Here is a 22,187-nt window from a genome sequence, read left to right as displayed (position 1 = left end):
AGCATAAGAAATTGTTTCTTTCTGTCCATCGCTACTTCTTTTTACTGGAGAACTACGGAATGGTAAGTGAACATGTAAAAACAAATTAGACTGACTTTCGATTACTAACACAGAAGTTTAGACAGACAAAATCGGAGAGAAACAACTCTACAAGAAACTGAAGTCGAAATTCGTCGGTCTTGGAGACGCAGACACTCAGCGTAAAGAATTCCTTCAAAACGTGAAAATCGATACTTACTCTACATTGGCTACGCATGATTCGTTGGTTGAACACCTAAGTGTTACATTTAATAAATCGAAATGTTTAGTGAAGCAGGATCTTATAGAAAAAATTGCTAAGTCATAATATATGGTGTCATGGACTCTGTCTGTCCTGGTCCTGGTTGGCTTCCTTTTAATGTTCTTTTTTCTTTAAGCCAATAATGGGGCCTGCTCATTGGAAGAGGTTTCTGTATTGACAGAAGTCAAAGAAGTGCCAACCATTGTCAACACAGAGGCAACAAAGTCAATACCAGAAATAACCAAGGCAAAGATCCATTGCAAAGCAACGGTTTTGGAGAACAGTTGACTCAAGCCAAGTCCCAACATCAAGAAACTGGTTGATAATGAAACGGACCAGTCTTTGTAAAGAATCAACAAAGAAACAGGAGTAAGGAAGAATTCCCAAATGAATATATTAGCCAATAATCTTGGAGCTAGTGACTTGTAATGAGAGTGGAACATACAAGCACCGTTCCAGAAGACGGCATAAAGTGTCCATGATAATGGCAATCCGGTAACAGGGAAATGCACCACTAACCAATCGGAAACATTCTTGATAGAAACAGTCTTGTGGGTGAAATAGAGAGCCAATATATTGACCAAGTTGACCAAAAGAATGATCTCCGAGATGACGAACTTTTCCTGAGCGAAATAATAGCACCAGAAGAAGTTGAGCACATTGTTAACAGAAAAATGAGGTCCAACAAGGGCAAGGATGTTAGCTTGGTTGTTGGAAGACACATTGGTGTTAAAGAATACCTTTACAATGAATAGCGATTGCAATATCAAAGTAAGGACCCAGTAAATCAATACAAATACTAAGGAAGATGTGAAAGGAGTCCTATAATGACTTCCAAAGTGGCCAAATATAAAGTAATAGAATACTCCTATAACAGAGAGAACATAGGAGATCACCAATGTGCCCTTAGCTGCAGAAAATTTTGATTCAGATGACATATTTGGTTGAAGTGATGTGAACAGAGAGAAAGAAACTGTTTAATAAATTGCTGCAACAAGCTCAATCAGCCTTTGGTTGCAGATTCGCTCTTTTTTATATATAAAATCATAGCAAGCAATAAGTCAAACTATGAAATAATGTGGGGCGTTGCGGACCTGAAAAATTAAATTTAATTGCTATCAGGAGGCAGAGCGAGCGGCTTTGATCAACGGCTTCACAACAGCAGTTACGTAAGCGCAACGTGTTAGGTTGTCGCAGATAATTTAGTTATCGAAGAGATGCAAGCGTGAGAACAGAGTATTGATCTGTCTGTATTATAGGACAAGTAATAGACAATAAAGAGAAAAAGAAAGGGAAAGGGGAAGGGAAAATAAAAAAGATCCAAGTAGTGATGCACCATACGATGTCTCTAGAGCACACTTAATAGTGTGTGGTGATAGTGGTTATTGCTTAGTTCTTAGAGTCCTTGGGCTCTGCAGACTTACTGGGTTCTGTAGACTCAGTAGACTCTGCAGATTCTGGCTCGGGTGAATACTCGATAGCTCCTCTGTTGGCAACCCAATCCTCCCATGAGCCTTTATAGTTAAGTCTCTTGGAGTAATCACAAGTTCCAGCCAATTCTTCACTAATGGAAGACCTGATACCTCCCATACAGTAAAAAACAAGCGTCTTGTCCTTTGCGGGCTTCTCAAAACCGAAAGTAAGATGAAACTCTTCAGGGTTGAGTCCATAGGCACCCGGCGACGATTTGCAAGGAACATTAATAGCATTAGGAATATGACCCGTCTTATATTCGTCAGGTTCTCTGACATCGACGATTACATAGGTAGAATCCTTACCTGCAGCAATATCCTTCATCTTATTGAAATCAATCACTGGAGCAGACGACTCTTCTTCTATAACACTGTAATATCTAACAGCCCGCCTATTCAACAAGTTAATGGAAAAACCAACCAAAGGTTGCCAAGATCCTCTCCATTGGCCGGTTATCGGCAATTGATGCTGAACAGTAGATAATGATCTCACCGAACCGACAAGCAAAGGCCGGGGCAAAGCAAACTCTAATCCTTTCAAATTGGTTCGCTTAAGAATTTGACTAGTCTGCCTAGAAATTGCGCGGAAAGACATTGCCGTTAGAAAGCTGTTGATAGTACTAAAAGAAAGAACCTACTGCTGCTAATATCGCAGAGTTCTAAATATCAATCCAATTTCGAGAAATACTCAGAAGGCGCGGAGAAACTTTCCAAGAAAAATTAAAGAAAAAAAACCGTCAACTTCCCAAAACGTAAAAAAGTGACAAGATTTTTATTGCCGAAACGATAAAACGTCTCAAAGTGAAAATCGTAAAGTTTGATTAAGTGAAGATCAAAAGTGTATGTGAAATACATTATCGCTACATACCAAAATTCTTGCCAAAGCTCTGGGCCATTTTCAGAATGTTAGGGTCATTCATCATCCGGCGCATGTCTTGAGGAGATGGCATACCGGCCCCACCCATACCAGGCAGTCCTCCACCAGGCAGTCCTCCACCAGGCAGTCCCCCACCAGGAAGGCCTCCACCCATACTTCCCATCATCTGCTGCATTTTCTGCATCATCGAAGGATTGGATTGCAGTTGCTGCATGGCCCTCTGCATTTGTGATGGATTGAAATTTTTACCCCCCATTCCTCCTGGAACCTGCTGTTGCATATTCTTGGTTGTCTGTGCCATACGTGCAAACATCTTTTGCTGCATTAGAACCGCTTCCACTTCTGTCACAGACGTACCGGAACCTCGGGCAACGCGTACAATTCGGGTAGGTTCGTCTATAAATATCTCACCATCGTTATCAAGCTCTTTGTTTGTCATGGAATCCATCACATACACCATTCTTTTGAATCTTTTTGATGTCTCTTCTTCTCCAACTTGATGCATCATCTCACCAATTCCTCCAGGTAACATCTGGGCTATCTTACTAAGAGGTCCCATCTTGAGGATATTATTCATCTGTGTTTGTAAGTCACGCAGTGTAAATTTGCCTTCTTGGAAGTTCTTTATAGTGTCCTTCTGATCTAAATTAAGGGACTTCACGTGTTCCATTAGTCCCTGTATATCTCCGATACCAAGTAACTTTGAAACAAATTGTTTCGCCGTAAAACTTTCTAAATCATGAATATGCTCTCCTGTACCAATGAAAGCAATGGGAGTTTTAGTAGCTGCCACGGCAGATATCGCACCCCCTCCTTTAGCATGACCGTCCATTTTTGTTAGGATAATGGCACCAAAATTTGATGACTCTTTGAATGCACGTGCCTGGGACTCTGCTGCTTGACCAATCGAAGCATCCATAACCATAATAGTTTCACTGGGCTTAATGGTATCTTCAATTTGAACCATCTCTTCAAATAAGTCCTTTTCCTGACGATGACGTCCTGAAGTATCCACAATAATGATCTCAAACTTCTCCTTCTTGAACTTCTGTACACCCTCGGAGGCTACTGTAACAGGGTCTACCTCAGTATATGAACCATAGTATGGAATACGTGCCTTGGTGGCATTCTGCTTTAACTGATCAAAGGCACCTGCCCTGAATGTATCTGCACAAACCAAACCAACTTTAAAGCCTCGTCTTTGATAATACACTGCCAATTTTGTACACGTGGTTGTCTTACCAGCGCCTTGCAAACCAACCATCATCAACACGTTGGCCTGCTTTCTCTTAGGCTTATAGACCTGAACACCTCCACAGTCTACCAATTCACAAAGCTCATCAAAAACAGCCTTTTGGATGATTTTCTTGTTGTTGACACCAGGCTTTTCCTCTGTGTCAATCTTGGATTTAAGTTTCTTTCTCATATTTATAACTAATCTAATGTTAACATCTGATTCAACAAGAGCATTGGATATCTCCTTGAGCATGTTGTCGACAGCATTTCCATCCACGACAGACGACTTCGTCACCTCTGACACTGCAGAGTTAATTCTTCTTCCTAAATCAGCTAACACCATGACTCAAATTGCTGCTGTTGATTAGAACGCTAAAGATGACAGGACAAATACTCAGTCCATGTTCAGATTACGTACATCGAAAATTTTTCCTTTCAGGGTGATTGTTACTCTCTCTTTCTCTCAAAAGTCGTCTTACGCATCCTTGCACCACAACGGACATATCATTGCTAGCATTTCTTATCAATTCTTGCTTATAAGGGGAGATAGCAAGGCAACAAGTGGGAAGGCATTGAGAGCGATTTTGTCTGGTTCAAGAAATGAATATTCTTAGCTCACTTTCTTCAAGATTCATTTCTGGTGCTTCCGACGACATCAATGGATCTAATCACGGAACTAACAACGGAGATGTGCTAAACTCACCTCCCAGTGTGTTATTCTTTTTCATTATCAACTGCGATCTCGCCGATTTAGAGCACGGCGAGTCTAATGACGATATTATGAAACAGATTGTTGTGTATTTGAGCTTTGAGAATCACCCAGTTTCGGAGAATGAGATGGTCAAACGTGTTGGTCTTGTTCAAGGCCTAGACGATTTTTCACTCAAGTTCTTATCGTCGTCCGGAAAGGGTCATCTTACCCATATTGATACGGATAAAACCCGAATTGTCGTTGGTCAACTTCAGAACAGTTATCGGTTCGTCTGTGGTCTGAGGCTAGCCTGTACCAACAAGCGCTTCATATCTGGTAAAGGCCTTGCATCTCCTGATTACATAATCAACGAAATCCAGATGGGTTACAATCTATGGATGATGAACTACGGATCCTTAACATCAGAGACTCCTCATGATATTTTAGAGAAGTGGTGGCGATCTTGGTTTGATAACCGATTTGAATTTCCGGCCGGCTACAATCTGAATGATAAAGGGTTTCTGAACTTGATTCAAGGAAGACGTCTCTGCTCTGTTGAATTCCCGATAGGTTTTGCGAAGAATTTACAGCTGCATATGACCGCCTTTATTGATCAGGAAACTGATTTACAGGATATTGTGGTTATCAATAGTAATTGGACTCCTTGCAAGAATTATGGAGTCATATATACGAATGGAGATTCCCCATTTGATGAGGACTCCATTACTAATTTCATCAACTATTTGGAAAGACTCGACTTCAACTTCGGCTTATCCACTTTTTCTTTGAAGTCTACAAATCTCCCTTCTTTGAAGGATTATCTTTCCAACTTGAGAGAAGCTAATTCATTATCTAATACTGGTCAACTATATGAGAGATCGTTGATGGAGCCAGCTATATTTCTTCAAAACCAGATTAAAGCAAACGTATTCAATCCATTCATGTCTGTGTTGAATACTGTCGCTTCTTATATGCCACCCACTAACAGTTTTCTGCCTAATATTTCTTTCGCAATGTCCACACCACCATCAGAGATTCACCAGGCTCAACAGTCAGAGTCACAATCTGATATGTCACGCCAATGTTCTTCTTCTTCTTTCTCGTCTCCTGCTCGTCGTTCTAATTCTCCTCTTTCTTCTAGTGCCACCGCTACAGCTGCTTTTGTTTCCAGTGCATCCGGAAATTTTCTTCTAGGAAATACTAAGGATGGTAGCATTTCGAATCGTAAAATATTTATGAAAATGAAGGATTCGTCGTGCGAAGCTTTATTCAACTTGATCATGTATGAAGTTAATGGAGTTTTGATGATTCTTTTCTTCAAAGAAGACTCAAAGCAACTAATTGAACTGGACTATTATGCACAGCTTCGCACGAAGTTGGACAATTTATATGAGCTTCATTTCAAAGATTTAATTGTTCAACAATTGAACACCTTGGCGCGTGGTGTTGGTAGTTTGGCAAAATTCTACTATCTTGTATACGATAGCAAGAATAAAGTATACAAAACGTCATTTCCAAATATCCCTGATGAAAGAGAAGTCAAAGAGTTGAAAATATTTGGAGATGAAGGTGGTTTTAAGAAGAGACTAAATGCGAAAACTGGTAGCAGAATTCAAATGATCAACTTGCACGTAAATTTGATCAATTACCTCTTCCAAGGAGCCACAATTTACGATTTTCAAGGAATAGAGAGAATAGTAAATTTAGGAAAGAATTGGTGGTGCCTTATAAAGAATGATGGAGGCAGGATTACGATTATTTTAAAGAAGTTCACTCTCCAGGAAATAGACTTTAATCATGATGACCTTCTGGCTGCATTTGGACCTGATGTCGTCCATTGGTACATAAATTTCTGCCTCTGAAAGTAGAGGTCAGAGTACAGATTCAATTATGCAAGTTTGAATCCCGAAAAAATATCAGCGTATAGATTAGGAAGGCCCAGAACCGAATGAGAAGAGACATAAAAAATAAAAAATAAAAAATATGAAATAAGGAATAAGAAATAAAAAATAAAAAAAAAGTAAATAACAATCATACAATAGGAAAGCCGAGCGAGAAGCCCAAAATAATCCTTCGCTCATAATTTCTGTTAGTCAGATCAATCAAGGAGAATCCGTCGAATATGACATGTCTTAATTTTAACTACCTTTTTCCTCCTGAACTTTTTGATAGCATAGTATTTTCAGTGTTGATATACTGAAAGAGACCATTTCCGAGCCAGCCACTTATAGAGATATGCCATGACTTCATTTTGGCCAATAACATCAAAAACTAGCTCCGAGTTTTGTTTCTCAGCGTTTACAGACTAGCAATGGTAAACCTTTTTTTTAAATATATAAAGGAGTTGAAAGAGACTTAATTTTAGCTTTTCTTATAGTTGCCATCATTGTCGTTAGTCTGGTGCGATTTATTATTCATCGGGATGTTATCATTCCTGTTCCTATTTGTGGTTGCAACTTTCTTGAACTTGCAAGTGGTTGCAGACCAAAGAGCATTGACAGAAATCATAACGCTTTTGAAAGAACAGAACCAAGACAGTATTTTTGATTTGTCTATGGATTCTGATTGTACATATGAAGTGTTAGCTTCATTCGTATCTACTTGTGAGGAAATAGATACCATCGCGGATTGGGAAAAGTCTATGATTGCAATAAGGTTGACTCTCTGCATATTTGGTGAGTCTCCAAATCAACATGGATCGATGCTTCTTCCTGACATCTGCAGAGTAAATAACTCTCTATCACAGGAAGAAGTTAAACAATGTATAGAAAGATTGTCGGAAAATCCTGTTTGGTGGACAACATATTTCGGGTACTTGAATTCGATCAACATTTTATGTCACTCTTATAGTGCACCGTTGGAGAATCAACGCATTATTGATACTTATCAAGTGGCTTTTCACAAATTGAATTCACTATTAGAAGTGATGAATGGCTTTTCAGAGGCTGATCTACTTAATTCAACAAAGAGAATGATAACCACCGACATGAGAGCTTTTTGGAATAACTTATCGCAGGAGGTATCCTTTAAAATGGATCGAACTATGAGTGCTCTGGATTTAAAACTTGCAAATATGGCTGACATAATGAATCTCATGGAGCTGAAAGTTGAAAGGTTTCACAATGATGTTGAATCAGAGCTTAATTCAGTGGCTGAAAGTTTTTTCCATAATGTTGAAGCCTCTGAACTGACCTTGAAAGAAAATATGGAGACAAATCAATATTTAAGAAGTACTCAAATGCAACTATTGAATGAAGTCACGGAGCAGGAGGAACGACTAAAAGTTAATTACGAACTCCAGCTGCAGCAATACAAGCAAGCAATGTTCAATCTTAGCAGGTCTATTAATTCCAAATCAAAGGATATTGAAACAATGTGGATTGGAATGGATGGATACTGGCATTACGTAAGATGGATCGTAAATTGGGGACTACTGGCATTGGTGAGCATGCTAATTTCCAGACTTATTGGAACCTTTCGCTTTAAAGTTTGGCTTGAAATTTTCTGCGTTTGTGCGGGTTTATTATGCGGCAGGTATAAATCTACCTGGATTCACCTAAATCCCATGCAGGAAGACTGAGTTCAGCTGGATCTAAGTGGATACCATGAATAGTCATCGGCTATTGGAGAGTAGCAGGCGCTTACGAAGTTTATGTTTTTTTCTTTTTTTCTTTTTTTACTTTTTTGACTTCTAGGTATTGTTTGTTTAATGGATTATTTTTCGGAAAAAGGGACTAGTTGGTAATTCAGTATTTATCGGAACCTACAAAGATCACTAACCATCCTACAGAGCAATACTAATAAGAAATGAGATCGTTGTGTGTGATTCACACCAACGGTTTTCCGAGTGATGACGAAAAAATTTGTGATAATTGCGAGGGCATCCCGAGCTAACTATGAGTATGTCTTACTGCATATGCTATTCCGATGTATAGGGATGTCGCCCAGTTCGCCATCTATTTTCTTTATGGTAGCTTTCCTTGCTATGTTGCTAGTGGGGCTTAGCATATTGGGCACCCCATCATCACTTGCAATGCAGTCGAATTGAATGCGCGCCTTGTGATGCACTTTCCTGCAAGACGTGAGACGCGATTAGAAAAAGGAATGATAAAAACAATGACGCCATTATTTGTTTTTTGTAACGCGCGTATGCAGCATTTAATTAAGCGAGTAACAGTTGTAAGGAAATGAAGGTGGGAGGTGGGTAAGAAGAAATTTACACTCAGATAACACCACCAAACTGTGCCAAAAACAGCATAATATTTCGCTCAAGGTTCCAGATGATACGGACGCAGTTTCGGACCCTATACAATAACAATGCTTCATAATCTACATGCCGCCAGTCTCGTTAAGATTTCACAATGTGATGAGCTTATTTCAAGTGCCAATCCGCCATTTAATCCTGTCGTTTCAGACTTGAAAGGCTTACTACGGCCTATTTTTTTTGAACCAGCGTTACTAGTTAGTAATATTGTCAGTTAGGCTAGTCGCATATTGGGAACTGTTGCCTTTGTAGTACCTTGTTGAATCGAGAAATCAGCATATGCATACCGCTCTTTGTCATTAATTACTACAGTAGAGGCTTGCTGGTAAACAATCAGCAAGAGCGCCGCAAGTTTTTTTACCACCAAAAAAGAAAGAATATGGAAGAAGACCACTCGCAGAAAAAACAAAATGGCGGAGAGCAGGGTGGGCACCTTTGTGGGTAGGTGAGATCATGTAAGAAAAAGAAACATATGCATATTGCATTGGTCAAGAGACGCTCAAAAAAGAGTACACCGTGCATTGAGAAAGAATTGACCAATCTTGAATTTGTAGGGCACTCGAAAGGGGGCGAGAAGGGAAAAAGAAAAGAATGTTAGAATTCATCCGTCAGGTACAGGACCTCCAAAAGAAAAGACCGACTCCGTATATATATACATGATGGCGACAGCCGCTATAGAATATCGGAACATAATGTTATCTTATTTGTTTTCTCAATCTTGTTTCGCCTAGATAGCCTAGTTCATTGGGGTTTTATCAGGCTCACCTACGTTTGCTGACTGTTACAATAGGATTTTATAAAGTGGCTCTCCTTCATAAATCTGTGTTTTTTGTTTTTTTTTGTTTTCGGCTTTTCTCATCGATTTTGAGAGCATCAACTTGTTTATTCTTCTACTCTCTTTCTTGTCTTCATTTGGCAACCAGTTGGTCTGTGTATTTCCCTACCGGATCATTGCAACATAAAGCTTTTGCCGAGTCCGATCAATGGCACTCATGGTGCCGAATCTAAGTCATCCTTCTGCGTACACACAGTCACAACGTTCGGGAACCGGTTCAGACTTCCGCTCAAACTTCCAATCACCTCAAAATCTGGAGGATCAGCATTTTACAGGATTACCACCACCTACTGTACCTCTTCCGATTATGAATGTCGATGCAGTGAAGAGATATTTACCTCCCGTGCCTTCTATCACACAATATCAACAACCTTCAGCTCCAAATTGGCAAATCATGAGGATGATTCAGCCGCAGTCTCAAGGTGAAGCTGATACACAAGCACGAGCACGGATGCAAGCTGAGGCTCAGATAAGAACTCAGCTTCTTGCCCAGTCGAATACTCAAACTCGGGCCCAGGAACAAATATCCGCACATTTCCAAAGTCCACAAATTCAGGTGATGCCAAATTCCATGATTTTTCTTCCTGTGGGGCCTATTTCTGGACCGATGGATCCAAGAATGCAAGTGCGAATGCAGGTGGAGCAGAGAGAACGTATGCTCGCAGAGGAGTCACTCAGGCCACAGAAAAGGAAAAGAAAGAAATTTCATGAGGTGGAACGTTTGTACAAGTGCAACTATCCGAATTGTACTAAAGCTTATGGTACATTAAACCATCTCAATTGTCATATTGTTCTTCAGAAGCATGGAAAGAAAAGAATGCCCTCGGAATTCAAGGAATTGAGAGAAAAGCTGAAAAGACGCAGGAAGGCTGAGAGGGAGAAACTTAGGAAACAGAAAGAAGAGGAGCAAAATATCAGAGATGAAGAACAACGAAAGTATAAACTACAGAGGCTTCCTAAGTTACCTCCGATACAGCCGATGCCTGCTCCACCAAGCGAAACTTCTTCTCTGCGAAGAGTGTATCCACCATTTACTTCTAACCTGACACCATCTGCTCCCTCCGCTCATTCAGTTACTTCTACTACTTCTGGGCCATCCATCTCGTCTGTTATGAATGCCCCTCCTAATTCAGCTACGGATGCTCCGGTTTCATCACCATATCATCAAAGCAGAGCATTCCCAGCAAGTGGTCCCTTGGGTGTCTTTCCACTGGGACAACGCTCCTCGTTGTTGCCGCTGCAGCATGGATATGCCCCATTACCAGATTCTCGTCTGCCCGGTCTACAGTACTATTATCTGTATAATCAACAGACAAGGCCATACGCCGGAGCACTCGATAACTCCCAATTACCACCTCCTCACCGTCCTCTCTCTTCTCTTCCAAAGTTTCAAATTCCTCCAGCCATAGAAAATCGGCCCCCAAATCATAATTCACCTCGGGAATGAGTCGTCTCTTTTTTGATTTGGTCATTCATTGATCGTGTTTATCATTCCTTCTTCCTTACTTTGCATTTGCATTTTCTAGCTCTCCAATCCTCTTTTATATATATTTGCATCTTTTCAATTTAGCTTTGTGTGTATATTACATGTTCCAATATTATCAACCAATCTTTTCTACTACCAATATATATTCTGTGTTCCAATATTTTCTATATCCTCCTTCTCTGCCCCCTTTTAAGTTACCGAAACGGTATTTTCGCATGCATGGAATTTTCGAGCTATGTATGTGTATACCCCAAAATTCTTTTAATGTACGGCATTACCCTAATTGCAAGAATTTAATCCTAAAAAGGTGAGCCTTCGAGAAGGAGTACATAAAAGTACATGGAAGGGTAAAAAACTCGATTGGCTTTTTTTATGTTCATTAATCACTGCAGTAATTTCAATTCATGTAAATCTATTTTCTGTTTCTAGCGTTCAGTCCTGATCTACAATATTTCCACCAACTGTTCTGTCTTGGTTAGAATTTCTGCCATTCTAACGTTTTCCTTGTCTTTTGAGTAGACCATTCCGTCTTTGATTTTCATAGTATCGTTACCCTTAATGAGAGCAATCTCGTCAGATTCAAGATCCTCGATGGAGAGTAAGTCTGGGGCTGATCCATTTTCGGAAGAGACATCATCCGTCCTATCCTGATCCAATAAGCTTGCATACTCTTTCATCACATCATCCAATCTAAGATCTTCAACCATTTCTCCTAGATCCTCTTTTTCGCCACTTGTATCATCCGTAGTTGAGGATACCGTGGTTTTCGTAGTGGTAGTGGTATCTCCAGCAACTACACTAGGGATAGCTTCCGCAATGCTAGTTCCATTCTCCTCCGCATTGGATATTGCTTCAATTTCCATATCTTTTGCTCTATGCTCCAATAAATTGCGCATCAAGCTATTTAGGAGACACCAGTTCCTAAGCGAATTAACAAGATCGCATAACTTGGTGAGACGACCAAATGTAATCTTAAAGATTTTGACCATAGGACATCCTATTAGGTAGGTGACTCTTATTGTCTTTCCACTTTCAAGCCTTAATTCTATAGCGTGATTTTTGTTGATTCGAGAATAAAATTTATCCAAATTGAGGTCATCAAAGTCCTGTTGATTGTTGTTGAAGAAATCGTTATCCGTGGTGCGGACCTCATAATCTTGTAATCCAAATTCCATCAGAAGATCCTGAGGAATCCATATACTGGGGCATAATTCAAGAACTAGCGAGTTCAAGTTAGAATTCAAGGCAGTATCGTTAGCATTTATCAGCCAATCTCCGTTGTCAAACCAACGAACTTTAATCCCGCTACTCTCAGCCGATTTTGTGGTTTCTGGGGTTTCATCCATGGTATCAACAGTAGATACATCGCCAGTTGCAGAAACGCCATTAGTAATTGAATGTGGAGTTGTTTCCACGCCTACAGCAGATGTTATGGTCACCGCTGATACACCTCCTGTCTCTTTATCTTCATCCTTATCCTCTCCAGTATCGTTCCGGATATTTTCAGTAATCTTGAAGTGGATGAAATACGGCGTGAGTACCTCTCTAGTTTTGACACCCTTCTTTTCATCTAAGTATCTGTTTACGAATCTATTGTCCTCCCATATTTTCAAAAACAATCCAATTTTCGTCTGCTGATTCAGTAAGATCTTCCCCAAACCGAAGTATCCCTCGTTAAAGTTTCGGGTCACTTCATCTCCATTTAATGCACAGGATGGATCGTTGGTAAAATCTTGTTGATGCTCCTCAAGCTTCTTTTCTTGATACTTATGAACAGTCACCAAGTTGTAGGTCAACTGGCTGAAAAAATTGAACAAGTCATTGGGGGGATTCAGCGACAATCGGTCAAACTGGCTGAGAATTCTCAAATTCTTGTTGAACTGGTCCAATGTATTGCATCGAAGATTGCTTAAGAGGATATTTTCAACGGGCTCCACGCCATTCCAGCCTTCCAAGAAGTCATATACTTCGCCGTCTATAGGTTGCAAGTTGATTGCGCTCGATATGGAAACGTTATTCACTATACCTTCAAGGAAGTCTATATCAATAAGCAAGATCTTTCCACTAAGGGACAATCGATCCACGAGGAGGCCCACTTCTCTTGCGTTAATTGGTGATCCTGAGTGCGAACTCAGATTGTACACAAGGTTATTTTTCACGTCACCTTCCTTGCCGTTGTTTTCCAATGCAAGCGTATCAGTAAATGTCTCAAATCCATATATGTTTGAGAGCCTCTTGATTGAATCAATACTAACTTTGCCTGGTCTCTTCAAAAGAATATCCGAGATCTTAAAGAGAGGAGCCAGTAACTCCGGATCAATGGTTGGCATTTTGTACTATAGAGAAATGAACAGCTGATACTGTTCTACAGTTCGCAAGGTGTGCCAATTCAGAGAAACTCTCCTTAGAAAAAGGACGCGGGTCCACCAAAAAAATTACGTGCAGTGGAGAGATGGTCCATCCATTTTACTTGATTTAATACGATAATTAAGTTGGATTAACTATACAATTAGCGATCATTATAACTCATCATGTTCAACATTACCTGATGATGAAGAATTATGGCTGGTACTTGCCGTAGAGTTGTCTTGTTGGGGAACTTTATCTGTTATTTCAGTCTTGGTCTCAGTCTCAGCCTTATCTATACTATTCTTCTTGGCCTTCCTGGCCCTGGTGTTGAGAGCAGTCCGCAGCCTCTCTTTTAAAAAGTTAAGTCTGGTATCATGAACCATCTGTAAAGTTTTCATGCACTTCTTCAACCTCTTAATGGTTGAAAGTGATGACTCTCTAAGATCTATAAGTTCCCTACGCGACTTCCCTTTGACACCCTCTGAACCGGCCTCGAGCTCCTTTACTATCTCCGCTAACTTGTTGGTGTGCTTAACGGCATCTAATAATTCAGCCTCTGTTTCCCCCTTCATTTCAAAATTCAATTTTCCACTAGCCTCCTCAAAATTGAGATTGTTCTTCTCATACGTTTCCTGCATCTCCATGGCATCCTCGGACATGGTCACCATGAAGTCCTGAAGCTCGTGCATTAAAGTTGTGGAGTCATTTGTCAACTGAACAAAGTTATCAAGTGTAAGTAATTCATCAGGTGTGGCAACGTATGTATGAAGTTTACTTCTATACCGTTGCAGCTTTCCAAGACGTTTCTTGATCTCTTTAGTAGAGCTAGTAGGGGCCTCATCATCAAGCCATATCAAAAGCTCCGAAACTAATTTCCCAGCTTTTATAATTAAATCCTGTGGTCCTTTCTTGATCACTTCTTCATCTTCAAGGTAATCCCTCATGTCATATAAAGAAGCCTCTAATGAATTGATAAGCGATTCACGATATATCCGATCTTTATCTTGAACATTGAGAGCCGCCAACTTCTGTTTAGAATCTTTCATTTGTTTTGGATTCAAAGGCTTTATTCCAACAGCTTCTGGTGTAGTCGGTAGTGTGGTGGTGGTTTTAGCATCTTTTATACAGACTGCCTTCATCGATTTCAAATGAACCACACCTGATCTCTTTATTACCACATCCGAGGTGTAGTATAGCCCCTCGGGGCATGTGTCTTCGGTTAAAGACAATTCTAGGTGGTATTCCCTGAAAGGAACAGCTCCCTCAAAGAAAGTCAAATTCAGACTGCCTGTCTGTCCATGGAGAAGTGTAAAATTATGTGGTATTGTAAACTTCTCGATGGCGGCACCCTTTTCAATAATTACCTCACGCTCGGTCAAGCCATTTATTGCAACAGCTAACTCGTTCTCAGCCCTGTCTATAACGTCGATGTTTCTTCTTCTTTTGTAGCCGGCCATGCCCGCACTTCTCAATGTAAGTCCGTATACAACAGCCTCGTCAGCATTAACATTTTTGGATAGCTTATCTGGACTACCAAGGTACGCAGCAAGCCTCTTTTGAACAGCCGGAACTCTAGTAGAACCACCAACTAAAATTACAGAATTGAGTTCGGCCAGTGGCAAATCACCTAGAGCAGTTTTGAGGGGTATTGAAGAGTTCTCGATTAATTCGTTAACTTTTTGTTCAAATTCTTCCCGAGAAACAACGCATCTAAGGTCTCTTTCAGCATACAAGTTGTCTAGGGAAACCCTAGTTTCAGTATTGGCACTAAGAACAAGCTTGGCCTTATCAGCAGCCTGCCAGAGTTTGTTCATGGCCCTAGAATCTGAAGTAAACTCGTCTCTTGAAATATGATTTTTGTGTTGATCCATGAATTTGTCGATCAAAATGTTTTTTATGGCAGAAGTAAAAACTTGACCACCGAGAACCCGGTCATATCCATAACCTTCTACTGTCAAGGTGAGAGTATCGTTAATGGTGGCAACGGAAACCAATGTAGCTTTTGTGGAACCGGCACCCATGTCATAAATTATATTATATTGTTTCTGACCCTCTGGGAAAGTTCTATGCTCAGCATAGCTAATAGCAGCTGAAACTCCATCGTCAACAAAAGCAGCGACTCTCATGCCTGAGATTTCGGCTGCATCAACGAGAGCTTTCCTCTCAGTCTGAGAGTAATATCTAGGAACACTGATAGCCACCTCGTCTATGACGTTATAGGTATTAGGAGACAATTCGTCCCACCTATTTTGGGCACGCTCCTTGATATCAGCAAGATTCATGGCGACAATTTCCTCAACGGAGAATGTTGAAGAACCAAATCTGAATCCGGTACTATTTCTTCCCTCAATTTCAATCATTTCCACACCTGGATGATCATCGGCAAACACTGCGGCGGCAGGATCAGAGGGGGATTTACCGATCAAAGGCTTGAGATAAGTAAGGCATCCTGCGGGCTCTCTAATGCAGGTATTAAGTGCATGGAATCCGTAATTTCTGAGAATACCACTGCCTTCACCAGGAACAGTAGTTAGAGACAAGCCAGAAACATCTTTTCGCTTGCTGTCAGGACTCAATAGAAGGTCCACTGGAACAGATGGAGCAATAAGTATAGCCTTTGTATACTCCTGACCATAGTCGACTGCCAATAGGGCTGCTTGCACACAGCATATCAATCCAAGAACAGCAACAATCAAAAATTCAATGATCTTCATGATGATTGATTGCAGGAGTTGAGAACAGAAGAGATTCAAGCAAAATAATTAATAAAGAGAGTAAACTGCAGAAAAGAACAGCTGTTAACGATAGAGAGACGCTCTAAGAAGAGTCCCGATGAGCTGTCCAGTGCGCCTGGTGGGCTTGCGGGTGATTCTCAGGTGGATCTTGGGGTGGAAACATTTGCGTACCGGGGTAGGCCAAAAAAAGGTCTGGCTCACTTTTTCATTCATCCACTGAACCATTAGGGTTGATCTTCAAAGTATAATAATGGATTCGCATAACCATAAGGATGCAAGCGAGATCTCGGGAAGTTCCAGAGGCTTAGGTGAGATAGAAAGGTCGCAGGATTCTAGAGGGGGGGTGAGTAGATATGGGCGAAGAGATAGAGATGTAATCGGACCGCGAGGTCCATCTTCGTTCGCCAATCATCGAAGAAGCGGATATGAGAGATCTCGGTATGAGCATCGATCTGGCAGAGCCAGAAGAAGATACCACTCTGATGGGGTTCCCCCAGGAACTGCACTACTAAGTGAACTGCGGCCAAAGGATAGCTTATGGGACAAAGTTGCCAAAGGCTACCAGAAGATAGATGCAGAGGTGGCTAGACAATCGGGTCTATTTCCTTCTCCAACAAGTGAGGCAACCCGTTTCGATGATCCAGAGAAAGAAAAGGCTTTTATACGTGGGAAACTTGAAGAGTATCATTCTGCGAGGGCCAGTAAGTTGAAATTGCTGGCGCATAACTCGATCAATTCTCGTCGATTGATTCTATCCGGAGTAGATTTCGATGAATTCTCCCAGGAAAAGTTGCAGAAGATATTGCAAGGTTTTCTTGCGTCTACAGTAATACCAGAAATTGAAGCCAATGACTATGATTTGAGAACACGGAGAGCGGGAGATTTTATGGTGATTGAGGCTACAAAGTCGGTTGTTGCCACGGCCTTACTGGTGCTTAGCGATGATGACTCTCTTGCTGAAATGAACCATAAATCCTTTCATTTACAACGGCCAAATGAATATATTGCTAGCGATTTATTTCTACCAAGTTACTCTGCAGATGTGGGGGAATCGATAGTAGAAACGTCGCATTTGCTATGTCTTCGCAAACTTCCTGAAGGTGTCGATCGTGAGCAGATACAACAACTTCTTTGCAAGTATGGTCAGCTTGATTCTTTGGTGGTTCTACTTGATAAAATCACGTATGAATCAAAGGGTTCCGCTTTTTTCTCTTACAAGCTTACAAAACTACCTGGAAAGGAACTTTTAGCTAAGTTGAATGAGGAATCTATTGATTCTAACAAACTTGAATGCTTCAAGCCATGCGTCAATGAAAAATACGGATATTATCAATCAATAGTTTTGGACTCTGTTACCCTTTTGGATTATTCACTTCACCAAAATAAGAAGATCAGTGTTCATGGGGAATCGAAGGTCTTGAAATTCTTTAACTGCATGTCACTTGCTGAACTTCTGAATGAGGTCGAGTGTAAGTTCATTGAAGATACATTCCGCAAAAGATGTGAAGTATACGGTACTGTTAAACAATTTAGACTAATGAAACCTCAGAACGGATTCAGCAGAGGGCTTTACGAAATGAAGCCAGAGTTTGGTAAGTTTTACGTTGAATTTGATACATTAAAGGAGGCTATAGAGTGTGCTACGAAATTGTCCGGCAGTAAATTCCGTGGAAGAGTGGCTTATGGTACATATTATGATGAAGATGACTTTAAAAAGGGAATACTCTGATTATGTTACATACCTGTTGATCTGTTCAGTTACCGTTTCGTCGGTGGTGTGCCTCACCACTAGATCGTACAAGTCCTCGGGGATGATTTTGATGAAGCTAAGTGATAGCTTAATGACTTTCTTTGCATCCAAATCGGGAAATTGCCTTAGGAGCATCATGGGATTCTGCGAGTTCAGGAGATCTTTTCGTATGAGGATCAATTGTGCTATAATAAAGAAGATATTCAAATGAACCCCGTAGCTAAACAAGAAATCCCAGAGATCAAGCACTTGGGCGAGAGGTGGAGTGCATGCGCTTAGCGTTAGTACTGAAGGTAGGGCGTAAATCTTAGCAGTGAGCAGTTTGGATTTCAAGTAGTTGTATAGTTTCGGATCTACCAATTCCAAAATAATATCCACTAGTTTCACTCCGTTCAGTACTCCCGATAAGTTGGGTGTCACATAGGTGGGGATGTATTTAATGAGAAGTCTGGAAAAGAGTGCAAATGCTTCCGGCTCGCTTTTGCTCACATAAGTGAATGGTGCTACCAAAATGTTCATGCCCTGGACGTAGGGCGATATTCCTGTGTCCGGAGATTCCTCAATTTCCAAAGCATAGGAATTGAGCACTCGAATTAACGTGGCATTTGACACTTTTTTGGAAAACTTCTGGTCTTTTTTGAACGTTCTAAACGAGTCGTTGAATATTTTATCAAACGAATTGGATTTACCGCTCTGTAAGAGGTGCATGTAGTAGTCAGTTTCAACGGGTTCTGTCCGGAGCAAGATGGACCACACATAGATCCGATATGGGCATAGTCCATCCTCGCCGTGTTTGATTCCCTCACATAAAATGTTGTATCGTAATTGATTAAGACTCGACACTATCACAGTCTGATCGCTCTCTATGAATTTCTCAAGAGCATCTTTTTTACGACCTCTCTTTTCCGGTTTCGAAAACCTTGATACTTTCCTTCTTAATGGACGATTCACTGTAGGAGGCATTAACAAGAAAGCTGAGAAAAGACAAGTTTAAAGATCAACGTAAGAGAAAGTATATCTATCACCTTTTCAGCTTAATCAAGTCCAAGACGAAATTTCATATTTTCTCAAATAGGAAATACATCAATAGTTCAAATTTAAACTATTATTTCCATATTCAACTTGGATATATATATATATTGAAATGTGTATCATTGTAGTACATAAGGTTCACTGAATGTTGCCGTTTACTTCATCCTGTTTGATGGTAAGTATATCGTGAAATGAGAATGGCTCGTATTGGTAACCTTCGCCTTTGAAGTGCTTTGACATGGCTTCCACCCAGTGCAATCTCAAAGAGTGAAGCATGGCAGAAGTACCCTCCATGCAAACAAGTACTGCCACCGTAAGTACAAACCACATTCCAAAAAGAAAGAACACGACAAAACAACCCAAAACGCCGCGCTTGGAGAAAGAAGTAAAAGAGTTCTGAAGAGTCATGCTCCATAAAACAGCCGACAATTGGTTGTGTGCAAGAGAGAGGGCCCACAAACGTAGGTAGGATGCAGTATGAGAAACACTGTTAAGACAAAACTCGATAGTAAAAATCACTTGGTTAACCATAACGTCACCAAAGTTGAAAGGTTCTGGAAGCTCATCGTAATCCTCAATAATAAAGCTGGTCATAGTGGCAGCCGATAGATTGTCAGTAGCTGTAGAAAGAAGAGAATAATCATCACCGCCAACCTGAGAGATGGAACCAGAATTCCCAGAGTCCAACGTTCCTGCAGCAGCTGCAGCTGCTCCTCCTTGTACATTTATGTATCCGAGACGAATTGCCACATCGTTCTGACGTTTCAAAGCTAAAGGCTTATAGAGAAGCATCCATGGGACGCAGACTAGGGCGATCGAAAGTAATATAACCTGAACGATGCCTTGACCAGCATAGAGTGGCTCATCAACATGGCCAGGCGATAAAAACATGTTAATAAGCATGTTTAGAAGAGATGGTGCAACCTTATCTTTACCTATCCAGTCAACAGACCATTTGTAAATAATGGTAACGCAAAGGTATCCAAAAATGGAATGTAAGAAAAGAAATCCTGGAATATAGGTTCCAATAATATCTATACGAGATTTGAAGAACCAAGAGTTGACAAGGGAAAACTGAAGAGAATAAGACATGTGAATGAAACCCATTAGAATTGAGAGCTTCATCTTGTAAGAGTTGGCGAAAAGTAACGAATTTTCTGCGGCATGCCAAGCGTAATCAATACCAATTGGATATACACCGCTCTGAGTAGCCGTAATACTCTCGCCTTCTTTAAAGCCGGAGGGCCACTTCCATCCAGATTTAAAGATTGTCATGGATCGCGAGAACAAATCATTGTACATGAATCCCGTATACATAGAAAAAAGACCCATCATAAGAAGAATGTACCTTCCGGTATAAGCCATGTCAAATATTTCTTCCCTGTTCTTCATTCTAGCGATGGATTTTTCTTTCAAGACAAGTGTAAGTGCCGCCAAGAATAAAAGGAATCCATGACCCAAATCACCAAACATGATGGCAAACATGAAAGGGAATGTCACGATAGCAGGTAAACCAGGGTTGACTTCCTGATAGGAGGCAATTCCGTAGGCGTCGACGATCGACTGAAACGCTGATGTAAACTTGTTGGTGCGAAAAAAGGTGGGAGGAGTTCTGTTGGTAGGTATCACGTTGACAACAGTGTTGATGTCGGTACCGCATCGCTCTGTCACGTCTCGAAGCGCGCTCTTTACCGCCGAAAGATCATCTTTGGGTAGCCATCCCTCAGCGATAAGACATCGTCTTGTAGGATCGTAGTCAAACAAGTTCATTGTAGAGTATACGGCCTTTTCCTTGGTGATTTGAATCTTCCAGCGCTCGATCTCCAAGGCTATTTCCTTAAGTTCTAGGACAAGTCTCTCTCTAGTATGTTCCAACACGGAATTCAAGTCCATGAGCTTGTCGTTGACTTCAGATAGTTGCCGTCTATATACAGAATAGTCAGGTGAAACCTCAAACAACTTACCCTCAAGAGATTCGACAATCTTTCTACATCTTCCAATCAATCTGACACCATGTGTGAATATGACAAATATGCAACGGTAATGCTCTTCACCTGTTTTAGGATCAGTGATCGGTTCGTCTATAGGAACCTTGTTCATATATAGGTTGCCCCTTAAAGATCTCCAGAGAATTTTCTCCAACGTGATAAATCTGTCTGTGTCTATAGTACCACTAATGAAGCTCATATTGGAGCCCAAAATGTTCATTTCAGAGTTATTTGCGTTGTCATTGTTCATGCTCTCTGCATCTTGAGACATTAACGGCTGATCAGAAGATTCTTCAATCATAATACTCTCCTCATCAACATCTGAAGATAATCTTATATGATTCATTCCAGAGTTACCGTGCTGAACTTCAAGACTAAGACGAGCATCAAAAAAAGTCCTCGTTCCTTGAAGAACAGTTCGATGCTCTAAAAGATCGGATTGCCTGGAAAGCAAGTCGTCGTAAGTGTCGGCCATTTGCCTAACATTGACCTCATACTTTCCGGTCACCTCGACCATAGCGTCCATCTGAGAAGTTGTAGGAGGATTTCTATTTGCCAAACCTTCCAAATCTCTAGTGGAGCTTCTAATCATGTCATCATAGGACGTTGTGGTAATGGGCACCTGCTGTTTGGCTATAACAGATTCCAAGTAACGAAGCTGTCTCTCTGTGTCGTCGAATTTTCGAGTTTCTTTAACAAAGGATCGTTGAAAGGAATTGACATTTTTATTCATGTCCCGAAATTGAACATCGCCAATTTCACCGAGAACTGATACACAGTCTCTAGAAATTTCACTGGCGATGTAGAATTGGACGAGGATCATGTCCGCCGAACGGAAGATAGATTCATCGGACATATCGAAATGAACGTGTAGTAAAAAAGAAGCTCTGATATGAGAATAAGAGCACCCCCTCTTTCTTTTTCAAATATATCTATATGTTTTCTTGTTGATCCGATCAGAATAAAATAACAATTTCAAATCTTAGACTAAAAGCCGTCCGGTGTGTCTTCTCAGAGTCGTTCTGATAATAAGAAAAGAAAAAGTTCCGGTAAATTGCGCCTAGTCCGGTCTTCAGCCACCACCCCGTAAAAGGAAGAAAAAAAAAGAAAGAGCCAAGGGAGGATGACATAGGGCTGAGTCGAGCTGAGCTGACCGCAGCTAGAAGTTGAGCAAAGCTTGAGCATTCTACTC

The 22,187-nt window shown here is 40.7% G+C and overlaps 11 protein-coding genes across 11 annotated transcripts; 4 read left to right on the top strand and 7 right to left on the bottom strand.

Annotated features, from left to right (window-relative positions):
- Window positions 1-59: 59 nt before the first annotated feature.
- Window positions 60-346, top strand: FOA43_000894 (uncharacterized protein; the record flags this gene model as incomplete). The annotated part of the gene is made up of 2 exons (XM_038921219.1): window positions 60-62; window positions 122-346. The coding sequence occupies 2 exons, from the start codon at window positions 60-62 to the stop codon at window positions 344-346; spliced, it is 228 nt and encodes a 75-aa protein (XP_038777147.1).
- Window positions 347-411: 65 nt separating this feature from the next.
- Window positions 412-1,218, bottom strand: FOA43_000893 (uncharacterized protein; the record flags this gene model as incomplete). Its single annotated transcript, XM_038921218.1, has 1 exon — window positions 412-1,218. One exon carries the CDS (start codon window positions 1,216-1,218, stop codon window positions 412-414), a length of 807 nt encoding a protein of 268 aa, XP_038777146.1.
- Window positions 1,219-1,669: 451 nt separating this feature from the next.
- FOA43_000892 (uncharacterized protein) lies at window positions 1,670-2,347 on the bottom strand (the record flags this gene model as incomplete). The annotated part of the gene is made up of 1 exon (XM_038921217.1): window positions 1,670-2,347. The coding sequence occupies one exon, from the start codon at window positions 2,345-2,347 to the stop codon at window positions 1,670-1,672; it is 678 nt and encodes a 225-aa protein (XP_038777145.1).
- Window positions 2,348-2,612: 265 nt separating this feature from the next.
- Window positions 2,613-4,208, bottom strand: FOA43_000891 (uncharacterized protein; the record flags this gene model as incomplete). Its single annotated transcript, XM_038921216.1, has 1 exon — window positions 2,613-4,208. The coding sequence occupies one exon, from the start codon at window positions 4,206-4,208 to the stop codon at window positions 2,613-2,615; it is 1,596 nt and encodes a 531-aa protein (XP_038777144.1).
- Window positions 4,209-4,465: 257 nt separating this feature from the next.
- Window positions 4,466-5,556, top strand: FOA43_000890 (uncharacterized protein; the record flags this gene model as incomplete). Its single annotated transcript, XM_038921215.1, has 2 exons — window positions 4,466-5,236; window positions 5,545-5,556. The coding sequence occupies 2 exons, from the start codon at window positions 4,466-4,468 to the stop codon at window positions 5,554-5,556; spliced, it is 783 nt and encodes a 260-aa protein (XP_038777143.1).
- Window positions 5,557-9,962: 4,406 nt separating this feature from the next.
- Window positions 9,963-11,102, top strand: FOA43_000889 (uncharacterized protein; the record flags this gene model as incomplete). The annotated part of the gene is made up of 2 exons (XM_038921214.1): window positions 9,963-9,968; window positions 10,065-11,102. The coding sequence occupies 2 exons, from the start codon at window positions 9,963-9,965 to the stop codon at window positions 11,100-11,102; spliced, it is 1,044 nt and encodes a 347-aa protein (XP_038777142.1).
- Window positions 11,103-11,584: 482 nt separating this feature from the next.
- FOA43_000888 (uncharacterized protein) lies at window positions 11,585-13,471 on the bottom strand (the record flags this gene model as incomplete). Its single annotated transcript, XM_038921213.1, has 1 exon — window positions 11,585-13,471. One exon carries the CDS (start codon window positions 13,469-13,471, stop codon window positions 11,585-11,587), a length of 1,887 nt encoding a protein of 628 aa, XP_038777141.1.
- A 189-nt stretch (window positions 13,472-13,660) lies between these two features.
- On the bottom strand, window positions 13,661-16,204 carry FOA43_000887 (uncharacterized protein; the record flags this gene model as incomplete). The annotated part of the gene is made up of 1 exon (XM_038921212.1): window positions 13,661-16,204. One exon carries the CDS (start codon window positions 16,202-16,204, stop codon window positions 13,661-13,663), a length of 2,544 nt encoding a protein of 847 aa, XP_038777140.1.
- A 271-nt stretch (window positions 16,205-16,475) lies between these two features.
- Window positions 16,476-17,954, top strand: FOA43_000886 (uncharacterized protein; the record flags this gene model as incomplete). The annotated part of the gene is made up of 1 exon (XM_038921211.1): window positions 16,476-17,954. One exon carries the CDS (start codon window positions 16,476-16,478, stop codon window positions 17,952-17,954), a length of 1,479 nt encoding a protein of 492 aa, XP_038777139.1.
- FOA43_000885 (uncharacterized protein) lies at window positions 17,955-18,938 on the bottom strand (the record flags this gene model as incomplete). The annotated part of the gene is made up of 1 exon (XM_038921210.1): window positions 17,955-18,938. The coding sequence occupies one exon, from the start codon at window positions 18,936-18,938 to the stop codon at window positions 17,955-17,957; it is 984 nt and encodes a 327-aa protein (XP_038777138.1).
- Window positions 18,939-19,145: 207 nt separating this feature from the next.
- Window positions 19,146-21,851, bottom strand: FOA43_000884 (uncharacterized protein; the record flags this gene model as incomplete). The annotated part of the gene is made up of 1 exon (XM_038921209.1): window positions 19,146-21,851. The coding sequence occupies one exon, from the start codon at window positions 21,849-21,851 to the stop codon at window positions 19,146-19,148; it is 2,706 nt and encodes a 901-aa protein (XP_038777137.1).
- Window positions 21,852-22,187: the final 336 nt, after the last annotated feature.

This window comes from Brettanomyces nanus, chromosome 1 (assembly GCF_011074865.1).
Source record: "Brettanomyces nanus chromosome 1, complete sequence".
NCBI lineage: Eukaryota > Fungi > Ascomycota > Pichiomycetes > Pichiales > Pichiaceae > Brettanomyces > Brettanomyces nanus.
This window is presented reverse-complemented; position numbering and strand designations above follow the sequence as displayed.